Genomic DNA, 25,710 nt, shown 5'->3' on the forward strand with positions numbered 1-25,710 from the left:
AAATAGAAACGATTCTGTATTCTGAAAGTGTAGTGCGTTTCGAAGATTAAAGTAACGCAATCAACGCAAGTAAGAAATATTGTAAATAAATTCGGGACGTTTTTATAATAGGAGCGTGTATAAATGTAATGGATTTCTGGTGAATTTTATCCAATGTTGCGAAAGATTTGTTTTAACGGTTTTGATGCTTTATTACGTAAATAAATCGATAGATTTAGAGATTCTGCTTATTATTATTTTAAATAATAAAAATTCGAATTCATATACAATACATATGTAATATGTGATTATGTGAAAGAATCACTAATAACCATACTAACACATTTGCAAAGAGTCTCGGTGATTACAATAAAATGTCTATATCCTTCAGGTATAAACACAGATTACTTAAACACAATCTGCGTTGGATTTAGATATTATGTATACAATTTATTATGAGCATTTATAAGAATTATAAATAGTTTTTTAAGCTACATATTTTTTCTATTATGCTGTACATTGACGTTAGAATAATATTATCAAAATCTAATTCCCAACAAAAAACAACATAAAAATGTAATATAGTAAATGATCATTAGATCAGAAGCTATCAAAATACATAGATATAAGATTTATTGTAAAATATTTATGTTTGTACATATCTTAGAAAATATACATTCATATATCGTTCACATGAATTTTTATTCACAAAAAAATAATACGAATTTTTAGCAGTGTGCTTTTTTCCAATTGAAATAAAGTTTTTGAATCAAAATAAAGCAAATAGTTATGAATAGATTTTTCCTTATTAACAAATTAGCGAATTTATATAATATTTTGGTAATTCACCGTTATTTTTTCAAAAATACTCAGGATCTAATAGAGAGCTTTCGGAATATTACGGGGGTCCATAATGTCTAGATTGCACCAATTTTTTTCCCAGAAATAAAAATATCAAATCGCATTGTTTAATTCATTTTAAAGTACAAAACCAGCAGTGTGGACTAGCGGTCAGCAAATCATGCTTTTGAGCAAAGTGGTCACTGTTCGATTCCCACTAGTAGTAAAATATGTTAAATTGGAATTAAAGTAATATGATCAAAAAAAAAAAATAAGCAATTCGTTTGTAATTATACGTTTAAAAATATGGGAAGAACCCACCTTGATCCTGATCGTATTTACTTTATGTACATACATACATATACATATACATATATACGTACTGTCATGTTCCAAAACGCAGTTTATATATTTTTTAAATTACTTGGTTTTTAAATTTTGGTTACATTTATATTATCGTTAGATATATTCGAAAAAAAACAGATTTATATAATTATGGAACGATGATGAATTTAAAATGAGATAGACGTAGAATTTTGTTTCACTAATTAACTTTGGTTCACTTTGTTCTGCTGCTGTGCTGACTGTCACTTGCGGGGTCGATATTAATGACAACCACTCTCGGAGTCTCGATGGTGATGACTAACTTATGTGATCGAGTCGTGATCCATTTAAATGATTTTTATCTTTTGGGTTAGGCAAAGTCTGTCATTCCTGGGTCGAGCAAAGTCTGGCACTCATGTCTTATCTAACTATCCCTTTACAGGAATTTTAATGGACTTGTTACTCACGTTTATTAATGTGAGAAAGTGAATTCGATTAGTGTGGGAACTACATTGATAAGCGAGGTATGAGGTTTTGTGATGATGAAAAAAATCGTCCTAGAAATTGGATTGATATGTTTTTACAGTAAATAATAAATACAAAGTGACGTATATTATTTTTTTTTTAATTCCAGATACGAGACTTACAAAGCCACTTTGAAGAAGATCCCGGCGACGAGGCTTTCGCGGCTGACGGAAGCTTTGGCCAACTACGACCCCATCCTCAACGAGTACTTCTTCGACAGGCATCCGGGTGTGTTCGCCCAGGTGCTCAATTACTACAGGTACCTACAGGAGCTTGGAATTCGATCGTCACACATCTCAGCGGTCGCGACATGACGGATAAGGGGTGGAAAACCGTGAAATGAAAAATTGCCGAGCGTCACTTTGGACCCATATCACTTCGTCGTCATCGACGATATTTCGCATTGCACGCGTGTAGTATTTTTCACCGGTTTTCCTCGCTCTCGATTATTGCGCTCTTTTTCGAAATGCCACACACACATTTTATACAGGGTGGACTGTAAGAAGCGGAGTGATTTTCTTCACGGAGAAAATTCTATGAGTCTTTTCTACAATTCCATATTCCAAATTCGATTTTTCATTTTTGAAATTTTTTCATTGTATACTTACAATTCGGCATTGGTGTTATTGGATAAGTGGCTGTCTTTGTTATGATTTTTACTTACCTCTTATTAAGTTCACATGGTTTTCGTGTTAGTGGTCATTTTTTATATCTCTTATCTCTTATCCGATCGTTTTCATACTTTGCCATATTGTTCATTTTGGTCATCAACATACGTTAATGTATCGTCTGCCATTACTTTGGAGATAAAATATCGTATACAATGCGTATCAAATATCCAGAATCTCGGGTACGGTGACGTCTATGACGGTACGTAAGGCTACCATAATCTATGTTCAACCTTTTCGCCTTGATATGGCCATTTCAGATTTTAATTGTTTAAACGCCTATAATTCACTCTATTTTTTATAAAATTTGCTCTATAGGTTCTCGTTATCTCTAATATTTAAATATTTATAGTTTTAACTCTCATATGTATATATAAATTTCAAATTTGGCGTCTAGCTTCATGTAATGTAATACACGATATATGTATATTGATTTTTGGCCAAATATGTCAAATCTGACATTTCACGGCTAAAAGTATATCTCTTCACGGAGTTTTGTCTGCGAGATAAGTATTCAATAAGAAGTTATGTTGTATCTAATTGTTAATATGATTTACAATAAGCTTACATACATTTAGTTTTTTACAATAAGCTTACATATGTACATACATCACATACTTTATTTATTTATTTATACATTATTTTTAGTTATCAGCTGATTTTTATAATTTTCCTTTCTTCAATTAACTTTTGCGTTTTAAAATACATAGTAGAGAAAGTTTGAAAATCTAAAATTGTATGTACCTTTTATTATTTAAACCTATTGTAAAATTTGAGCTCATTTCTATGGCTGAATTTCAGAAGTTCTATGAAACTTTAGTATTCAATCCTTCCAGTTTTATGTTCAATAACACTGTTCGACAAATGACGACTTTTTTTTTTGGTTCAGATACGAGATATAATTTTTCTTATAGATCTATGCCCAGTGAACACAAATCTGGTAATAAAAAATGTTGATTGGCTCGAGTTTGTATATGTGTTTTTTTAAATCGCGCAATTTTTCTATATCTTGGTGTTGTTCGGTCGATGTGTCAAAATCTGTCAATTTCCTGTTCAAAATGAATATTGGAATCTATAGTCGGGTATTTTATCTTTCATTTGTAGTACTTTTCAGTTTTCAAATCTCTCTAAGTAGTCGTCCAGTTTAAATCAAAAGTCAAAAGTATGTACGTATTTTCACTTAGGATTTTTTCCCACTGTTAATAATATTTTATATTGAGTATTCACTATTTTCTACATTTTTTATTACCAGATTCATGTTTACTGGGTATAGATCTATAAAAAAAGTCATATCTCGTCTCTGAACCATTTTTCGTGTCGAACATTGTAATCTTCTGTTCATATAGCTTTTTAAAATATTCTGTTTGGAAAGAATTCAATCACTAGATTACTTTGTTTTTCTCAGATTCTGCTATATATATGTATATACATAAATAAATACACATCAATTTGCGACGACACATATTTATTTATTTAAAATACTATGAAGGAGCGGCATGGCATGGACCCAAGGGGCGTAAAAAACAAAGAAAGAAAATAAAATATTTAAACGCATATATGTATGTAGAAACAATAAGAATAAATAAAGTAAAGAGAAAGAAAATATGACTGATAAAAACCCATTTATTTCTATAAAATCATCAAGTTTACTTTTACGATTGTTTAGGTTACTGGAAGCTGATGATTCATTAGATAGACTTCTCCAAACTTTAACCACTCTATTAGAAAAAAAGGAATATTTAACTTTTTGTACAATACATACATATATAGATATATCTTTTTGAAGACTGAAAGTATGACCTCTCAGATGAGTGCTTTTGGTTTAGTGAAATGTGTTTTTAAATATTTTATATGTACATATGTATGTATGTTTATACAAAATGTATATCAATTATGTATTATCTGGCCACAGTGTCATTTATTTGTTTATTTGGTTAATACACAAGTATATTGGAGTAGCCTGTGAAGACACTGGTATACGTTTATTGAAATAAAAAATAAAGTATATTAGGAAGTTAATTGTAGAGCAGTTGTAGTGGTCATTTATAATTTTGTAACCTTCGATTAGATCATTTTTTCCCTTTCCCTTTCATTTTTTTCGGCTCCAATTTAGATTTATTCAATCTTTTCAATCTCGTATCGTATGATAATCATTTAAGTTTGAAAGACATTTTTGAAATACTTTTTTGAACCCCTTGAGTACATATGTACATGCATATAATATCCTTTTCAAAATGAGGATTCAAAATAGTACATACATACATCGTACATATACAGGATTTCATTCCAGATTGAACCTGCTTCATTTCAAATTGATCTCTTTTCAATATAAATTTGAAATGAAAAAGGGTCAATTTGGAATGAAAAACCTATATTAAAATTCTAATTTAGGTCTTATGATTTCAAAAGCTTTGGCCAAAAGGTTAGCACTGGGAAAATAAAAAAGCCTCGGTTCTTTCAAAAAGTATGATCTTCAAAAAATAGATTTTTTTATCTAAATATAATATCATGTGCATACATGTAATGTGCAGACACATGTCATATGTCTTTTTTTTGTGCTATATTGTGGATAAAGTGCATGTTAATGTACTCATAAGATATTCATTGTTGAATATTTGGTATTTGATACGTGGAATGAGCTAAAAAGGGGCACTGCATTTCTATTATAGAAAAATTCTCCATATGTTATATTTTTCGCTGAAAAAAGGCATTGCTCTGTTACTTATGGTTCCACCCAGGCTGTGTACGAAACCAATGGGGGTCAGTTTATACATTTCTTTATATGTATGTATGTATGTACATACATATATAGTTTGCGGATCGCACCCTGCGTAATATTGCGACCGTCCCTTATCCGATGAATGCTGCTAGACCCTTTGGCTCACTAAATCATAATTTCCAATCATACGGGTATTTCTGACCGTCTCGAACAACGGGAAAATGTATACATTCGTGTGTGTGTGTGTGTTTCTAAAATTCGACTTAATCCAGCGAATTTATGGGGTCGGTTCACGAATTTTCTTTTTCGTGTTTTGCGTATTATTTTATTTTATTTTTTTGCCATCCGTCTGTCTCACTTTGCGATCGCGAAAATAATTTGAATATTGGAAAAAAAATCACGAAAATAATATAAATTGGCTTTTAGTATAATTGGAATGGAAATCAACATAGTAAATTGTGTTTTTATTCTACTCGCGTACTCTCATCTTGTTTTACTTCAACGGAGAGTCTTTGAATTTTTTTATACTTTAATAATTTTTTATTCAAAATATAATATAAGCAAAAAAAAATCCAATTACATTTTTATTTTTATTCGAAAACCAATTTATGTATGTATATTCATATATACATATATATTATAGGTATGTACATATACGCAATCGTTTTGTATGCATAATGATACTTCAAAGGCAGAATTGTCTTACATCTTATTATTAGATTTGATTCAATTTATAATTCACTTTTAAAATTTACAACAATCCCCCAAGTATCAAAAATTCTGTTTCATATATAATATTGTACAGGTATAATGAAAAAATACGTTAAAATGATGTGTGTATATTTACAGTGCATGTGAAAACTTTCGGAAAATGCGTACGTTCATAAATTCTTATTTACACATGTTTGGTAGAAAATAAGCAAAGTTTCTCTTCGCAAAAATTCTTGAAGCTTTCATATAGTCGTATACGTTTATATGTATATGCACATATATATAAATACATACATGTATGTAGAAGCTTAACAATGAAAAATGTTCTGTGGCAATTTTCAATTTGAAATCTGCTTATCGAGCGTGCCTGGCCTGGAGGAGAACTCATTTTTATACATTGGTCGTTCATGCTTGCGATTTCAATTCAACAATTGCACTCTGCGATGCTAAAACCCACGCAAATTTTATCTTTAAGATGAATAAATACGTGCGATGTTTGTATATATTTTTAATGTATATTTGCTTCCAAGCATAACGGATTTTAGCTTGTTGAATATTTAAGTGAAGTGTTCTTTGGAAAGGATTTTTCTTGGAACTCTAATTTTGTTCTTCTTGCTAAAAGTGTGGCCCTTTGCAGATCTACCTTGACATTTACGATTTTAATATTTTTCCGAAAAGTTATTAAAATTTCATCGTTTTATATTGTTGAATACGAATTTTCAATAAAATTTTATTTAGTCGTGTTAAAAATCCGCTACATATGTATAATCAAACTGAGACTATTGATTTGTATTGTGTTTTTGTGGCATCATGATTGGGGGTCAATTGTGGTCTTATTTATTTATTTTATTTAAATAGGCACACATACAGAATAAAATATAAAAAGAAAGTTGTATAATGAGACAAAAAATAATAATAAACATAAATAAAAATATAATATTCCATTTACAGTGAGCACCACATGGTGATATAAAAAAGTAAAATTACAAAAACATCAAGATTTTAAAAAAAAGAAAAGAAACAGATAAAGAAAAAGATACAGATAAAGTAAAAAAGAAAAAGAAAGACTATAAGGGTGAAGAAGCAAATCAACCACATATTATTTTCTTCACCTTTGTCCTAAAAATACTAAAAGAGTCTCTAAAGAGGTCAGGACAATCATCTAAGCTATCGTAAATACGGCATATACGAACGATTGCACTATTGAAAGAGGTGTTGCTTTGACAAATAGGTGGATAAAAAAGATTAAATATTTGGGTCTAATCAAAAGCATTATTCATAATTTTTCTATTGAATATTTCTTAAAGAATATATGTTCTCTATATTTATATAATTAAAAGTTTTCCAAAAATATAATTACTTTTGTAGAAATTTTGATTAGAATATCCGACCCTGAGCATATTTTTTGTAAAAATTAAAAATTTCATGAATATTTTAAAATAGTCTGCCGTTCGATTCCGTTATGATTTTATTTTATTATTATATTTGAATTATTTAGCTTTGGAAAATTGCCAAAATTTGCTGCCACAAAGTATTACAAAGTCTCACTTTTTTACGTTTAACTTGTATGTTTATTTTGTGAATTGCAACACCGAAAAACAAGTTTTGACTTATTTTGTATGAACATTGATTGAAACATAACTTTTCTGATATTTTTTTCCCGCTGAATACGAATATGATAATGAAATATATAATACATCAATCTTATATTATAGTTTTGTAATGTAAAATACAATATTTCCCCTTTTAGGAACTTCATAGAATAGGGTACAGAGTTCGTAAGTGGAAAAAATCATGTTGAAATATAACCTAATTTCTTTTTAAATAAAGTGAAAATGGAAAATCCCTGCAGCAATAAGCTCTGATAACCAAAATTAATTTATTTTTTTACAAATCATGGAAAGCATTCCGATTTCATTAGAAACGGTTGATCTTGATTATGTAATCTAAATTTTGCCAGCAGCGACAGACACATTCGTAGCTATAAAGAAAATCTCGAAGAATAATGTTCCGTTAGTTGTATTTGTGTGAAACTAATAAATTAGCTAGATAATTCAATGACAGAACTATCCTAATATACTGGAACTTTCACTAATATATTAGTGAAACGAATGAAAGATCTCCTCGATTACAGCAAAGTGTCACTTCCCTTTAAGTATAAACAGTGATTAATACAACACATTTTGATTTATGTAGATCGTCGACTCTTTAGAGCCAATAAATTTTAAATATTATAATATACTTACATATGTATAAAATGTGATATGAAGATTTAATTAGAATTGTAAATCGGTTTTTGAACTATTACTGCAATATTGACTTACTCGTATATACATACACTAACATTAAAAATACCTATAAGAACATTAGAAATATTGACAATTAGGTGTTATTGCATCGGTAAATATTATACTAGAATATAACTAATCCGATATATAGGTACATTTTAAATCTGAGGCTCTTAAACTATCGGCTATGAAATATTTTTAACAAAAGCATGTTTGAAATAAATATCATTTTGGGTCTACTACCTTTACATATCAACTTTAGTATGCGATCTACCTTCACGTTTTTACTTTAATATGCGGTCTCACTCTGTCTCAGTTCTCGCGTGTGACAGTGAGACTGAATAATACCGACCCTAACAACCTAATCTTAAATGAATAGGGCCAACCCTAACTTAACCTAACCTTACCTAAACTGACCCTTAAATAAATAGGTGTTGGCTGCTAACATATGTTTTCTTGTAAAAATATTAATGAAATAAAGCATAAAAAAAAATATCTTAGCAGCAAACACATATTTATTTAAGGGTCAGGTTAGGTTAGGTTAGGGTTGGCCCTATTCATTTAAGATTAGGTTGTTAGGGTCGGTAATTTCTTCAATATTTGATTATGGGGCGGCTGGAAAAAAATATAAGAAACAGGTCGTTGCTACGATACAAATAAAAAAAAATAGTCGACTGCGATTCAAAGGTAGATCACATGCTAAGATAGACCGCATACTAAAATAGCACCAATCATTTATAGTACCTTTCTAAAGAGTGTTTAAATACGATTGGGTACTAACATTACTTGTTTGAAAATTTTTTTCAATGATAATCTAATATATAGCCAGCAGCATAGCTCGGTCTTTAAGCTTCTGCTTAGCGTCGAGAGGTACCGGGTTCGATCCCATGAGCTGACCTCGATTGAAAATAAATTTTCCGAGTATATCTGTAGTGCTGCTGGTCAGACCTGGATATTTGTGAATGCAGTTTGATCGTTTCCTATCAGAGTTTACCAATTTTCTCTGATTTCATTGTTGAAACGGTTCCCAGTAAAATTGGCTAAAAACCTTCCAACCTACTATGTCACCACCATTTGAGTATGATTAATGTACAATAAAATTTATGTACAATTCATAGATGTCTCAATAATTTACGAGTTTTTCAGTGTCTCGTAATAAAAAAAAATGCTACAATGTTTTTAATTGGCCAGGAAGGCGCATTGGGGTTATCTGTAAGGTCTTCCTGGTATATATGTAAAAATAATATAATTTCGAAACAGACTTTGTAAATATTGTAAAATTTAAATAAAATAAAACTATTCAAATAAATTTAATAAAATGTTTACCATGTTTAAGCGGTTTATATTACAAATACCGAGCGAAGCTGGGTAAAAGCGCTAGTATAATATAAGGGCGAGTCAGGTACTTTTCTTGTCTTGATTTGGGCTAGGTTTGATTTGAACGCAAGACCTCTCATATCGTAAAATATTGTTTGACCAGTGAGCTATGTTGTGGTTTCTTTATATAAACGATACAAAAAAATGTGGGTTTTTTTTCGGTGGCATCGATAAATCGCAACACACCCAACGAGGGATTGCTTTCAAGGGAAACTGCGGAAGGGATCAGAAACACTTCCAACATTTATGAAGATGGTAAAGGGAGGGGCAAAGGGAGAGGTCTGAGTTTATTGTGAAGTTCACAAGACATCCCTCCGGTTGTTGTTGCTCAGTCATCCCCCCGGGGGAGGTTGGGGCATGACGCTCTTGATAATCCGAACTGAACCTTTTTTTTTTTCGTTTGCACCGGCTAAAGCTCTCTCACCTTTCGATGGGGGAGCTTTTGTTGCAGAATTTCGCTGGTTAACTTTTCGCGCAACGGTATAAATATTAATTTTGCGAATTAATTGCTTGAATTAATATCAAGCCGTTTTGTATGTTCTATGTACGAGCCGTTTTAATCCCCCGGTGGAATAATTAACAGCACTCTTAATAATTATGATACCTTCTGCTCGAATGCCATGGTATTGGGACGCAGTTGGTATACGGATGAAATAATACGACGTCTTGGTGAATTATGATTGTATAATTACGGCCGGAGAATATACCATTTTCTAGCTGGAGCCCGGAGGATGAAAATTAGCTCGGAAAATGTGATTGTACGATGTTGAAATTTCCTTTGAATTAATAACTTAAATCGATTGATACTTCCGTGATGTTTCAGTGTTGCTCTTACTCTATCCAATGAAAATGGAATATGTTAATATAAAATTTGAATGGGATATGCTAATAATAATAATCATTACGCATATTAATATGGGTATATATATATATATATATACATATATACATATATGAATATTGGAGTAGTCCTAATTTTTCTCCGAAAAAATGCTTTGTAGAAATTTATTAAATTTTTGTCCATGTGAGACATGTATGTTCATACATATATGAAATATATTAATGAATTATGTATTTATTAGCTCTTATTAGGAGCAAATTATACGTAGTATAAAATACATATTTAATTAGAGCATTCTTTGGGAGTATAAATTTATAAAATGGATCATTTCGAATATACTTCATTAATCCATTGTGAACATTGTGATGAAGTATCAAGTTTGATAGATATAAATTAAAAACTGTAGATTCTCGTATCAACCTAATAAAAATCAATACATTTTGATTGAAATTTAAGATTTAAATGTTAATGGGATTGATTTAATATCCCATATGGTTTAAATAAAAAGGATATTTGTTTGATGTTCAAAATGTCAGATAAACACATTTTTATTTCTGAACGTTTAAATTATACTCAAAGAATTCAAAGCAAATCAATCAAAATCACGATTTTTTACGACCTTGAATGTTTATTCGCGTGTAAGTTTTATGATCGCACATTTATTTTAAAGTGAAAATATCAAAAGGGAATTCCCAAACCGATTCGTTTGATTTAAAAAAAAAACACTTTGAAGCTTTTCACCTGTATTTCTATATATAAACGTGTCGTTAAATTTGATAATAGAGTGCCAAAGTGGTGCTTTTGTGTCACTTTATACGTATATACATAATAATTGATCGCTTCCAACCAAAATTAGATTAGACTGACCCAAATTAAAGAAGCGGCCGCATCGAAAATAATACGCAAATTGACTTGCAAAATATATATATTTTAGGATATTAAAGGGCAATTTCAGAATCGCATTCCAGAATCAATTGGGGCGAAATGGTTTTGAAATAAATTAAAGAAGCTTTTGGCACCGAATCGAAGCGGACCGCAGTGCGCGATGATCCTCGAAATTAGACCGTTTCCGAAATTGTAATTTATCAGCAATATATTATAATATATAAGGGAACATTAAACGGGCAATTTGACACCGTTATTGAAGATCTAGAACGGTGGAAGCGAGCGAACGAACCGTTCTCCCAATTTCCAAGTTAAATTTTGTGCTCCTCCCGATTCCTCGACGGTTAAATGGAAACGAGCTTGAGCAGTTTTCGCGTGGATTCATAAAAATTTCAATGATTTACTACTTGAAGACTATTTGTCAAATGCAAAACTTGACCCGGATCACGCTCGAGAAACAATGGGGAGTCCTGCTCAAGGAAAATTATGCTTCTCTTTGGGTCTCTTTATATTTTTCTCTCCGTCTATATTATTTTCCCTCTGCGGGGATGGAGGGATTCCTTCTGCTCGTTTTTTTCACACCCTTTCGCGTACGAATGAATGTTGTATTTTTTTTTTTGGACCGATGGGATTTTTTTACATAAATAATGTATCGTGATGTGAGTGGCGTGTATGTGGAAAATTTCACGCGTGACATTTTACTTCGTGTTACGTTTTTTCGAGTTTTCCCCAAAGGAAATTCGAAGAAGCATACAGCAGTAGCATTTCCGTTCATTGGAAAAATACATCGCTGAAGAATTAATGGTGATTAAAAATAAAAAAATCGACATTGGTGATTTAATAAAGGATTCAATTATATTTAAAGTAACGTGATTGGTTGTTTTTTTTATTTACGAAAAATGCCTTTCAAATCAATTTCTGGTAAAATATAGTTAAAATTTATTAAATTTGTGGATATAATGATTTATTATAGGTTTTTCATTCAAAATTTAACCCTTTTTCATTTCAAATAAAACCTTTATAATTTAAAATTGACCCTTTTTCATTTCAAATTGACATTGAAGCGGGGTCAATTTGAAATGTAAAAGGTTTAATTTGAACTGAAAAAGCGTCAATTTGAACTTAAAAAGGGTCAATTTGAAATGAAATAGGGTCAATTTGGGGTGAAAAACCTGTATTAATAATAATATCTGTAATTCCAAAAAATAGATACAGGATACTAACATCTGTATTTGTTACAGTGAAATTATAACGGAAGTTAAATTATAATTTCACTGATGTTACAGCGAAATAATATCCAATTACATTTTCACTGGCCCCTATTAATGAAATTATAGGGCTGGATGTGGAAGGAAACACATCATGATATCTTAGCAGCCAACACTAATTTATTTAAGGTTAAGTTAAGGTTGGTTTCATTTATTTAAGGTCTGGTTTGGTTAATTTAAGGTTGATTTTATTTATTTAAGATTAGGTTTTAGGGTTGGTTGTATTACAAATTCACTGACATTGAAAAGTGAATTTGTAATTCTATTGTTATATCCTTATTCACTGCTTGAGTCAATGAAATTATAATCTCTGTATATAATATAATATTATGATAGAAAACTGTCTCGTTCTCCGAAGAAAAAGGTCTTTCAGACTGTGTTTCTTAAAAGAGGGTGGTGGCCTCACGTTAAAGGTTTTATAGACACTTTTTGTAAACATTTGTATATTATTTTACCCTTTAGAACTACTATACATACATATTATAGATAGATTGAAACTGAATAAGTGTTTTAAAATGTAAAAAAAAATGAAACTGCTAAATGACAAAATTAATATAAAACAATATAAAAATTAATTGAAAGATATATTATTTTGGAATTACTTAGATTATAAGTTGTTGTAACGTTATATAAAAATAATCAAAATCCTTTGACAATAAATGAATTTATGATGTACATAAATATGTATATAAGAAAAACCACTCGTAAATCTTTCGTGAGCGGGAAAAGTGCCTTGCAGATTAGCTACGCCATGGACATAATAATTCGATTCAATTTCCGAAGAATAAAGTAATTACGTAAGAATTAAACTTTTAAGAAACGAAAATGAAATTATTATACACGTCGAAAGCGATGTACTTCTCCTTAAATATTGAAGAGAAAATCTTCCGAAAGAAAGTTTCTTTTAAAGCGCACATAAAAAAGCACAGAGTAAGTTGAGCAATATCATCAAACTTGATGAATATTATAAAGGAGGTCAAGTTGTGAGAAAAACAACTTCGTAATGGAGGCAAAGTGAAATTTTGCACGCTGCGTAGATTCAACGGCCACGTGGTATACCTTGTTTTTCCATCTTGAAACAAACACACACACACGTCGTGCAAAAAACGGCATGGTTTTTCAAAGGAAATGCTATTTAAGCCACACTATGTATTATGCGAAGGATGTAGAGTCATACGTAAGCCCCTTACGATGGGGGAAAAAAACCCAAATGAAAAATTATACGTATTATGTACCTACGTATATAGTATGTATGTATGTGTAGTTTGATATTTGCACCGTTCGCTCTATATTTCACGTTACACAACATTTCAATTACTCGTAATGGCGGTCGGTATCTTTTCGACGACTCCTATATATTATTACGACGTCACATCTGATGAAAAAACAAAATTCGGTCTCGGGGACTTAATGGTCCATTATGGTCACCGTAGGCCGAAGGATAGTCACCCTAATTGTCGCAGAAAGCCGACACGAAAGTCGTAGGAGGTTTTTAAGTGCGGCCTATTTAAAACATGTCCCTTGATTTATTTTGTGAAAATGTTTAGAATAGTTGAATTTAAAAATAAACTAATAAAAATATTTCAATACTATTGAAGACGTACGAACTGCAATGGCTTTTAATGTATGAAGATTAATATTTATTTATTTGTCCTGAATGTAAGTCGACAGTTTTTTTTTTACCAATTTTGGTATACCATCTCATGGTACTATAGTCCAGACTAAAATTCGGAAAAAGTTCAATTTTTATCCGTCTGCAGTTAATATAACTAACACATTTGGTAATAATGACTAAACTTTGGTTAGTTAGTTGGGATCGTGTTTTATATAAATTTTAATGTTTTTTTATGCAAATTTACGATTTTCAGTGTATAACAACCAGATTTGGTGTTCTATCTCAAGTTCGTTTACTTTATGTCGTATTTAGATAATGAAATATTCTGAAAAAGTTCCATTTAATATGTTTTGTTTCCAAATATGTAAGCAATGTTTTTATTAACGTTGAACAATGTTAGTATATGATAAAAACGTGGGAAAGTATAATATAAGGTTCTTCTGTATATACATAGGTATAATATAAATATGGTTAAACATATATTTCCTCGTATTTTATATCAAAAGTGAGGCCGTATTACGATCAAATTGAAATAATACACATTTGTAATTATTGTCGCGTATGTTTGTGTTTATTCTTATTTTTTTTTTTTTTTACGTCAACCGACCGACAGGATATCCTCGGGGGAAAGTTTGGAAAAAACTTGGAATCGTTTTCTTTGTTCGCATCACCAAAATTTCCGCCACCGAAAGGAGAAAAAAAATTCGGATACAAAAATGAAGCGCAAAAGGGAATCGAGTCCGAGCGTTTTTTTCTCCTTTTATTTTCAACTTATTTAGGCTGTGCTTTGTCGGTAAATACTGAATAAATACATGAATTAAGTTCTTTGAAGACTGTGTAGAACAGAAATAAAGTAACCACATCCTTTGTAAAAATTAATGAATTTTTAATACACGAAAAATATTTACAAGCGACTCCGAAATTTTATCATGCGAATATTGTGTGCTGAAATATTTTTCGGTAATTTGCACATATGTATGTTGTCAACGTCGTATTCGTGTGTGGGTGTCCTTTCATAAAATGCGGTAAATTATTCATTAAATATCATAAAAATCAATTTACGGTCGTTTTGTCAGTTGAAGGGGGGAAGGACCGGACGGATGGGAAATTGATGAACATTTTTTTCCAGGACGAAACGCTTTACGCCAGAGAAAACTTATTAAAATTTTAATTGAAACAATTTCGTCCTCGCTTCGAGTTTCGCCTAATTTGATTATTTCGTCAAACGTTTTTCATCGATGTTTTCTCACGGCGAAATAATATCGAGATCAAAGCGAGCCACAATAATACGGTCTCCGCAATCTCAATTGAATGAATCGAATTACATTTTTATATCGTTGAACAAACGGCTCTTCGTTTATGTATATAAATTGAACAATGATGTACATTGTAGATAGTGTTTTCTGGACGTTAATTTGTACTTTGATTCATTTCACAGTATCGACCTGTCGAGATCAGACATCTTGTAATAATTAATTGAACCGACCATTTAGGTAATGTGTGCACTTAACCGAACACTTGACAACACATTTATGATATGTGAACACCGTAGAAATAATGTATACACCCTATATTATATGATACACTATTAAAAGACTACACCACTCATTAGATATACCTACAAATCATAATTAATCAGTATTTTTACATGATTTTTAATTAAACACGACTAATCTTTTTATATGGTTTATATTTTGTAGTTTATCTTTGACCTATTTCCAATTTCGTGCACATGTATTTTTAATTAAAATACAACAAACTATCAAAAGTTGAATCGATCCCAAAATGTATCAGTTAACAGAAGTCCAGTTGGATAAATGATATTTGCTCATTTAGTTACCATATAAATTGATAAAATTCAGTATTTTCATTATAAACGTGTGTGAGTATGTCATGTTTAAACCACGTTGTTTAAAAATGTTTTTATTTCAAATTCTTTATCAATAACTCCGGTAACAGAGCAATTTCATGGTAAATTCAGTTAAAATAACCTTCCACTATCTTATATAATAAATCTGAAATCCGTATGGAAATATGTATAAGTATTATGATTATATTTATAATTTGGCGACCTTATTATAGGAAATTTTCCATAATACCACTGTTATATTTTGTATAGAAAAACAAAAAAAAAATTTTTAGGTTCATGTGTATACATACATAGATGGGGTTAATTTGTAGATTTTTTGACTTTTTTGCGGTGGAAAATGTAAATTCGTCATTCAGTATTCGGCCCGAGGCGTTAACCGGAAAATTCTGGACCTAAACGACCGTTATTATTGGCGTTTTCTGTCTGCGCAGTTGAGCGTGACGATTGCGTTTGCAAATTGACGACCCCTGACCGTTTGGCGTACGAAAGAGGGTCGCCGGTGACCCTAATTGATGAAACCAAAGCTAAAAATATATTCTATAATAAAAACTTTTAGCAAACTACTCCGGCTTCAGATGGTGGAAATTATTTGTATGTATATAAAAGTATTCTGGGAGAAATTGCATTCGAATTTTATATATAATCTTGTGATAAAAGTTTGAAATAATAAATTTAATTGGACTGAAAATATTGAATATTTTGGATCGAATTGAATATTGATAAATGGATCGAATATTTTGACTACAAATTTTTGTGCGTTTTTTTATTACCAAAAAGTATAACAATAACAAAACAATATTTTTAGCGGAGTAAGATTATGATCTTTATGAAATTAAGATGAAATTTTATTTATGGATTATGATTGATTTTTAAATGCTTTTTATTATTACTTAACTATGTTCACAATACATCTTATATCTATTTTAATAGCTACTGATCTACTGATCATTTTCTATTTTACAATTTTAATTTAATTTTGTTTGTAATCATAGTATTAAATTATTCTAATGTTAATGTACAGCATAATAAGAATAAGAGATCAAAAAGCTATTTACAATTCTTATAAATGCTCGTAATACATTTAATATATAATATTAACTAAAGACTCTAAAGTCAACGATCTAAAGCGGATTGTGTTAAGGTAATCAGTGTTTATACCTGAAGGGTATAGACATTTTGTTGTAATCACCGAGACTCTTCACAGGTGTGTTAGTATGGTTATTAGTGATTCTGTTATATAATCTACTGGTTAGTTTGTTAGTAATATCTGTAACTAACGGAATATTATTTATGGCATGCAGTTTTTTCAACTTAGTATATCGAACTATGGCGATTAAATATTGGGTGTTAAATATTTCGCTGCCTCAATGTGAGGTGCCAATCTCATTGTTTGGTATGTTTGTATGTATGGCATAGAATGAAAATGTATCCATTCTTTTATCGTAAGTAATTATTATGAAAGGGAAATAATTACATTTCTTTAGGGAAAGGAAAAAAACAAAGAAATTTATTTAACGTGATCAATCAGCAAAGAGTGATTAATTGTAGCGCATAAAGCGCTTTATGATTTTTTTAAAACGAAATCACCAAAATGTGATTTACCCCCATGTCCAAGACGGTTAAAAAATGCGAGCAAAACCGGCATTCTCTTGTGTTTCTCCGCGAATAACCGATGGGGGGGAAAAAAAGGTAGACAGATCTGACAAAAGCCGATAAATATTGTGTAAGAGAGGCGTACAATTCAGTGCGTACTTCTTTTCGACTTCTAGAGGATAATAAATAAAAAAGAGAAGCTTTTTCATATAAATTTACTTCGAAAAATGTTACCGTGTTCGCGGTCGATCGAACGCATGTTAAGAGTTATCGCGCTCTCTAGGTTAACTGAAAGCTTTATTTTTTCGAGTTTTTTTTTTATTATTATTTGAGAAATGACACTGTAAAGACTTTATTTCATCGCTCAGACGTATCGATCACGCAAGAGTGACTATGGAACCCGATAAAAAATGAGCGCGCAATGAAAGAACCGAATGGATAGGCGAGGGCGTGACAGATGAGATTTTCCTCACTACTTTTCCACGGAAAAACGCCTCATAAATATTATACACTCCCCCTTCCGCATTAAAATCCCCTTCACTCGGCGAAAGTAACCGGTTTTGAGGGCGTTTGCGTACTTACATACATAATGTAGGGTAATTTAATTTTCGGAGTGAATTATAAGCGCTTGATAACTTGTAGAAGTTAAGTAGTTCTTTAGTAAGTTTGTTCGCCAGATGGTAACCGGTTATAGTTTGTTTGGTTTATTCGCTTCCTCATAAATCAATATCCGACAAAAGTTTGCACGCGTTGGCAAAAATACTACACAAGGGCTCGTACAGATGGCCTCAGAAGTGAGACAGTGTTTTAGCGAAATTTATTTTTGCTGAAAACGTGACGATTCCTACTACATGAATATCAAATCAAATACATAATGTATTGTTCGGGGGTGTAAATTCACTCAAGTTTTATCTCAAAATTTATATTCAAATCTGTTACGTTGTAATCGCATTAATAATTTATTTGAAGGAGTATATATAAGGCTTATGAATAGTTTATTATTACATTTTTTGTAATTCTATTAGCCTTTCCACAAAGTTCGTGCGTATTTCGAGCAGACATTTTGCAGATTATGTTTAGAAAATATATATATAATGCTATTATAATTTAAAAACTACATTAATTATATTTGACAACTAAAGAATTTGAGGCAGCTTCCAAGATAATTCCAGAACAAATTTTGAGTTTATATTAAAAAAAAATAGTCTGGATATCCACCATAGGCATGTTTCTATTTTTTTTTTTGTTATTAATTGTTTTTTGATTTTTTGATAAATCAAAAAAATGAAAAAAATTATAAACATGCCTATGGTGGATTTAAATAGCATATTAAAAAATAATTATTCTAGTGCCATAATTGAGGAAGGGAGAAGTCTAATACGTTTGTATGGACAAGGCGCTGGTGTCCAGCCCTCTTAAAAGGTATTTGAAAATAAGCTTATTGTAAAAAACTAAATGTATGTAAGCTTATTGTAAATCATATTAACAATTAGATACAACATAACTTCTTATTGAATACTTATTTCGCAGATAAAACTCAGTGAAGAGATATACTTTTAACAGTGAAATGTCAGATCTGACATATTTGGCCCAAAATCAATATATATATCGTGTATTACCTTACATGAAGCTAGACGCCAAATTTGAAATTTATATGTACATATGAGAGTTAAAACTATAAATATTTATATATTAGATATAACGAAAACCTATAGAGAAAATTTTATAAAATATAGAGTGCATTATAGGCGTTTAAACAATTAAAATCTGATATGGCCATATCACGGCGAAAAGGTTGAAGATAACCAAACCGTAACCAAAATTGTGGATATTTCATACGCATTGTATACGATATTTTATCTCCAACGTAATGGCAGACGATACATTAACGTATATTGATGACCAAAATGAGCAATATTTCAAAGTATGAAAACGATCGGATAAGAGATAATAGATATAAAAAATGACCACTAACACGAAAACCATGTGAACTGTATAAGAGGTAAGTAATAATAAGTAAAAAATTGACCGCTTGCGGATCGATCACAGGACAGACAGATTTTTTTTATTTAATAACTTAATATGCCAACATGCATGCGATGATATTTCGGTACAACACTATTATGTATATATTATTATTATTTATTACTTTTTCATATTATTTTATATTATGAATCGTATAATAAACTAGCATGTTATACATATGTACATACATATACATGTACGTTATAATCGTCAGGAAAAGTTTAAGAGTGGCATTTTTTCGTGAAGTTACGACCTGTACGTAATCTCTTCGCGGGAACGTGGGAAATTTTGTGTTTTATTTGAGTAGGATCCGATTTGACGAGTCTCGTACAAAGAGTGCTCAACAGACAAACACATTTTCAAGTGAACACACGTATCGCTTTGTTGCAGAACCGGAAAATTACACTATCCGACGAATGTTTGCGGTCCTTTGTTTGAAGAGGAGCTGGAGTTTTGGGGCCTGGACTCGAACCAGGTGGAGCCGTGCTGCTGGTCCACATACAGCATACACAGGGACACGCAGGTAAACTAACCCACATACATAATGAGGTATTTATAACTACACGAGTCTAACAATAGTTCGGGCCGGAATCGAATTGTCTTTTATAAATTACGGTAGTATCGTTTCGGGTGTATTCATAAGTAGTACACATTATAAATAGGCGTTGCTGAAGATGGTCTTGCTTTCATCCCACGTTGGAGGACTTTGGATCTTTGGCCGGGCTGACGAACGCTTGTAAAACTGACGCTTAGTTCTAAAACTTGAAATCGAAAACTTTCTCCGCATACAAGTACTTAAATCCATTAACAGAATGCTCAACAGTTCCCGCGAAAACTTTTGGCACTCGCTCCCAATTCAATGTAATTGAATTTAGAATAAATTACTTTGAATATGTATGTATGAATGCGTAAGTGAGCTCTTACATGTGTAGTGTTTTGCATCTTGCTATTTTTTTAGTTCAAGTCCTCGACTACAATATGATTTTGACTACAATATGATTTTGACTACAATATGATTTTGACTACAATATGATTTTGACTACAATATGATTTTGACTACAATATGATTTTGACTACAATATGATTTTGACTACAATATGATTTTGACTACAATATGATTTTGACTACAATATGATTTTAAAATAATAATCGATCTGCATTGCTCGTGAATTTAATCAAGGAAATAAGTCGTCGGAAGGAGAGTGCTTTTTATGTAATAGTATATTTAATTTTAAATGACGCCTATAAAATTCTGATCGGATGAGATGAAATAATTTATATTTGCAAAGTACGTATTACTTTGATTGCTTCTAAGAAATAACTGTTCGTTTTTTCTCAATTGAGTTCATTATGTGGGTTTAATTAAAAATTATTATCTTAAGACGAGTTTTTTTGACGAAAAATGTCATGTTTTACATTAAAATAGGTCATTTTGGCCATCTCACATTTCATGAAATATGTAAATTTTTTCATTTTTTTTATATTCACATTAATTATAGATACTCAGAGAAGCCTTCAACGATTTTTATTTTCAAAATTATCACGGGAACATGAAAAATATTACGATTTTTTGAAAAGGACGCTTTTTATATACAAACACCCTATGCGAGCGCCGCGCTCTTTGTATGGAGATTTTCGAGTGAAATGGCGACTTTGAATTATCGCCAATGAGTTAAAACTCATTAAAATGGACCCAAAAAAAACATAAATAGATTAATATTGGGCGTTAATTATTTAAATTGAAAAAAACAATCGAAACTATACTAAATAAGTAGTTATTTGCAAAGAGCCGAAATTTTCGTCGAGATCAATCGATTAGTTAGAGGCACAAAACATAAGTCGATGATTTTCTTTATTTAATATTTCCTTGATACGACGCAAGTTTTCCACTAGGTTCATCGATGGAAATCCATTATTCGCTATTTTCACTCTGACTTATTATGATTGCAATGAAAATTGAAACGATATATTTGTTTTTTTTAAAGCTTAATTATTTACATAAATTTTCAATCAATATAAAAGGGCATTACAAAATCTCTCTGTGATATACAAAATTGTGTCCTGGATGGTGTTCTTGTTCATTGTTAGGTAGTATTAAGACATTTATTGACGCTAGTTTATGATTTTAATTAAAGTGACAATCACCAAAGACTGATGTTTTATTAACTTGAAGGGTTTTCATTCAATTTTCAGACGCCATTCAATTTATACAATGTATTTATACAAAGTCAACAAATACTTCTCAATATATATGTAGGTACATATGTATGTATGTACTAAGAAATATGTATATTTCAGATGTAAAAAGTATTGATAATTTTTTATATAAAAATGTAACACTAACATTGTATGAATTTTGACGGAATTATCGTTTTTGCAATATAATTACGCTTATTACTTCCGCTATCAATCATTTATCGCAATTTAGCTGGCTTAAAAGATTAGAAGCTAATGCTTTGATATTAAAAAAAATTTCAAATTAAATAGCTTATTAATATATGTATATTCAAGGACTAGACGAAACGTAATCCATTTTCACACGATCTGAAACGGCATCGTCAAATTGGCACAGGACGTCGTACCTCGTCAACGTAACTAGGTTTTGGGCTTTGGCGGATGTCCTTAATCAAGCCGCATTACAAAAGGACTATTAAGGGCCGATTGTGTCCCAACCGGACGAGATGGTTCATTCCAATACAATTTCGAGACCTCCTGCGGAGGAGAATTACCGGTGCTAATTTTGGGCACACAACAGTTGCGTGCTCTAATCTGGTCCGCTTATTTCGGAACAAAACCGAGCTTTGTTACGTTTCACCCACCTGGATAACCATGCCTATCCAAATGCGGAAAAATCCGCACAAGTAGGTGTATTTTTCACGTCAAAATGGTTTTAATTTAAGTTTCTTCATCTTTCTTTCGAACGTTGCATCAAGCCGTGGGAAAAGTTTGAGTTCCGTTCCCATTCGGAAACTTTGTCGAATTTAATATTCGCCGAGGTTGTCTGTTTTCACATTGTTTCTTGCGAATGCAGTGACGTATTATTTGCGTTAGAAAAGTATTTTTAATCAATTTTTAATAAAGTAAACGTCTCTTTTTACTGTCGAAGATAGCGCACGATGTTTTATTGTCGTCAATTTCATACACGCGAACTATGTGGGCCCTGGCCGAATGACCCTTATGGCTCTTTTATAGCCCCCTTTTCCTCGTTGATAACAAGATGTGGTCTTCAGGGCAAATTAACCTTAAAAAAGACGAGGAAAAAGTCTCTAAAATATCTCATTTCTCCGTAACACTCTTCGCAGCCATATGTACATATACTTTATGATACGTTTGAATGTCCCGAAAAAATGTTTGTTCCGTATATGTACATATGTACGTTGAAGATGTTCGTAATAGAGTGTGTAATGTATTGCTCGTGCTGTGTGTGAAAATCTTTTTGTTATATCAACGAGATTACCCTCAGACATGTCCAAGAATCATGATGGATGTGTAATCGGGATATTCATTCTGCGGATACAGAATAAACGCGATTTCCAACATTGATTAATTGTTCTCGAATTGCGGTCTTACTATGAACACGCTGTGTAGATAACAGTGTTTCTGTAATGTTTTTACAAAATATGAATACAATCGAATTGAAATATGTATGTATTTCTTGTGAAAATCGAGCTAAGCTGCAATCAATATGTACACTATTTATAACCCAGTCTTTTGCTGATCGGCGTTTTACGAGATCATCTCCAGATTTTCGTCGATAAGATTCGCCGAATGAGATTGCGTCATTGTGTGATTTCGTTTGGTATGTTTTTTTTTTATTTTCAGAAATGACGGACAAGTCTATTAGTAATACGCATATGCCCTGTAGATCACAAGCAGTGATGAAGTTCGGCTGTCGAGTGATTGAAGTTGTAATATCAAAATCGTATTTATAATGTGGTATTGTATCAATGAGGAGTTTACGAATATGTAAAATCACTTTAAAAAGTTTCAAAGAACATCAAATTAAAGAAAAACATTAAAAATGTCATAGTATGAATATAAAATACTGTGATATTGATTTTGACGCGTTTTTATTTATAATTTATTTTATTTTTATTTCAATAGAACATGTACACTCGCCTTTACAGATCGCTTCAAAGTGACGAGTGTACTAATACAGATACAGTATGATCAATAGAGTTAATACAAGCAAAGTGCCATCTATGAAGAAATTTTTGCAGCAAGTTATTAATGAAATTGGCGATTCTCAAGACGCTGAATAACTTGAGATTTGCAAAAGAGATTGGAAAGGAAATTCCAATTTCCAGGAATCGTTTCAATGAAAATTATAAAAATTGGCAAACTCTGAAAGGACACGATCGATCTGGAGTCAAAAACCGAGGTCTAGCCAACAGCTATTAGTTGGAATCAAACCGTGACCACTCTGCTCGAAAGCACTATATGTTTAGCATTAGTCCACGCTGCTGGTTATATATCACAATACTTGTTAATGATCATGTCACCTCTTATTTTTTGTGCGATCGGTTTTTCCTTCAGTCGTTTTATTTTATTCTAATTTTACACAGTTATAAATACAAATTAAGATATAAAAAAAGTGTTTTCCGTGCTAAATTTAGCTTTAAATGTTTTCGGTTAGTTATAAAATGAATGGTCAGAATAACAGTAATATAAAGACCAAGTTCGTATGAATATATAATACATAGTTACTAACCATTCAATGTTGTTAATAGCTGACCAAAAATTTACTTGCTATTTTTAATACTAGCTTATACTATAGGAAGCATTAAAATTCAACGGGATAATATTCTTGGCACGGCTGTAAAATAAATTACACAACAAATGTTAAAACGGCATTTAATGTCAAATTAACATCTGTAAAATAGCTCGCACGACAGAATCGGCGTTCGCCCGGAAAATCAAACGTCAAACGGGTTGCCAGTAACAAAAATAAAATTTTTCGTTTCAGAAAAATCATAACTAGTTAAATTTTCAATGGGTAATCATAATATCTTAGTAGCCAACACTTATTTATTTAAGGGATAGGTTAGGATAGGTTAAATTAGGGTTGGCCCTATTAATTTAAGATATGTTTGTTAGGGTTGGTATTTATGTTTGTCAAATTTTTATTTTTATTACTGGCAACCCAGTTGACGTTTGATTTGCCGGGCGAAAACCAAATATACATATCTGGCGAGCTATTTTAGAGAGGGGCATTATTTTTATTTGCCGGGCCGATAAATGGTACCCAAATTCAACTATCAAAATTATCTTGAATACATATGTAGGTATGTATTATTCTAATAAAAATGAATATTGCGTTTATTCATTACTAGTTTTATGCCCGTTGAAATTTAACGGGTGCTTTCGGATAGATACATAATTTAAAATAAAGTCACAATATGAATAGTAATAATTAATCGGAATCTGAACTGAAACAGAATCGGTTATGCCAATATGCAGAATCGAATCGGTTATGCCAATTAAATTATGCAATAAGAAATAATAATAAATTAAAGTCGAAATCCGAATTGGAATCGGATAATATGAAAAGTACGTATTTGTACATCGCGTGACGTAAGCAAAAATGTATGTTTAATTAAAAAAAACCAATACCCACAATTATGTATGTATAAACAAACCCCGGTCATTGACCTCGCAACCTTTAATATTATAAATTACAAATATGTAGATGCTCTAGTCGTACAGGAGTAGGTTTGATCCCGTGATCTGGAATTAATGTTATTTTTCAAATATTGTTAAAATATAAATTAATTTCAATTAAAAATATATATTTAATTGTTTAATATGAAAACAAAAAAAGGTTCGTTAAATAAAATTATTATAATTACCTATTTTTATATGGCGAGAACGAAAAATTTCAATTAACGTTTAAAAAAAAGGACTATTTGAATATTGGAATACGATGGCGTAATTGGTTAGTTCGCCGAACTCGGATAAACATATTTTATTTATTGAAAAATCAACAGGATGTAGATTTGTACATTATAAAAAACAAATAGTAAATATATAATCTATGTAACATCCGAGTCCAATAACAGATTTTTACAAAGATTATAAAAAAATGAAAAAGATAAATATAAGGAAAACAAATGAAAAATAAAAGAATAAAGGCTATAATATGACAAAATAGAACATTGCATAATTAAGATATAGTATTAAAA

General features: G+C 31.0%; 1 protein-coding gene across 1 annotated transcript in view; it reads left to right on the forward strand.

Moving 5' to 3' along the window:
- LOC143911702 (potassium voltage-gated channel protein Shaw-like) overlaps nucleotides 1-25,710 on the forward strand; it is a 183,075-nt gene that overhangs the window by 70,340 nt on the left and 87,025 nt on the right. The window contains exons 3-4 of the mRNA XM_077430707.1: nucleotides 1,778-1,927; nucleotides 19,919-20,051. Of these exons, the coding sequence (XP_077286833.1) occupies nucleotides 1,778-1,927; nucleotides 19,919-20,051 (283 nt within the window). The remainder of the gene's footprint in view (nucleotides 1-1,777; nucleotides 1,928-19,918; nucleotides 20,052-25,710) is intronic.

The sequence above is a fragment of the Arctopsyche grandis genome, chromosome 5 (assembly GCF_051622035.1).
Source record: "Arctopsyche grandis isolate Sample6627 chromosome 5, ASM5162203v2, whole genome shotgun sequence".
Classification (NCBI taxonomy): Eukaryota; Metazoa; Arthropoda; class Insecta; order Trichoptera; family Hydropsychidae; genus Arctopsyche; species Arctopsyche grandis.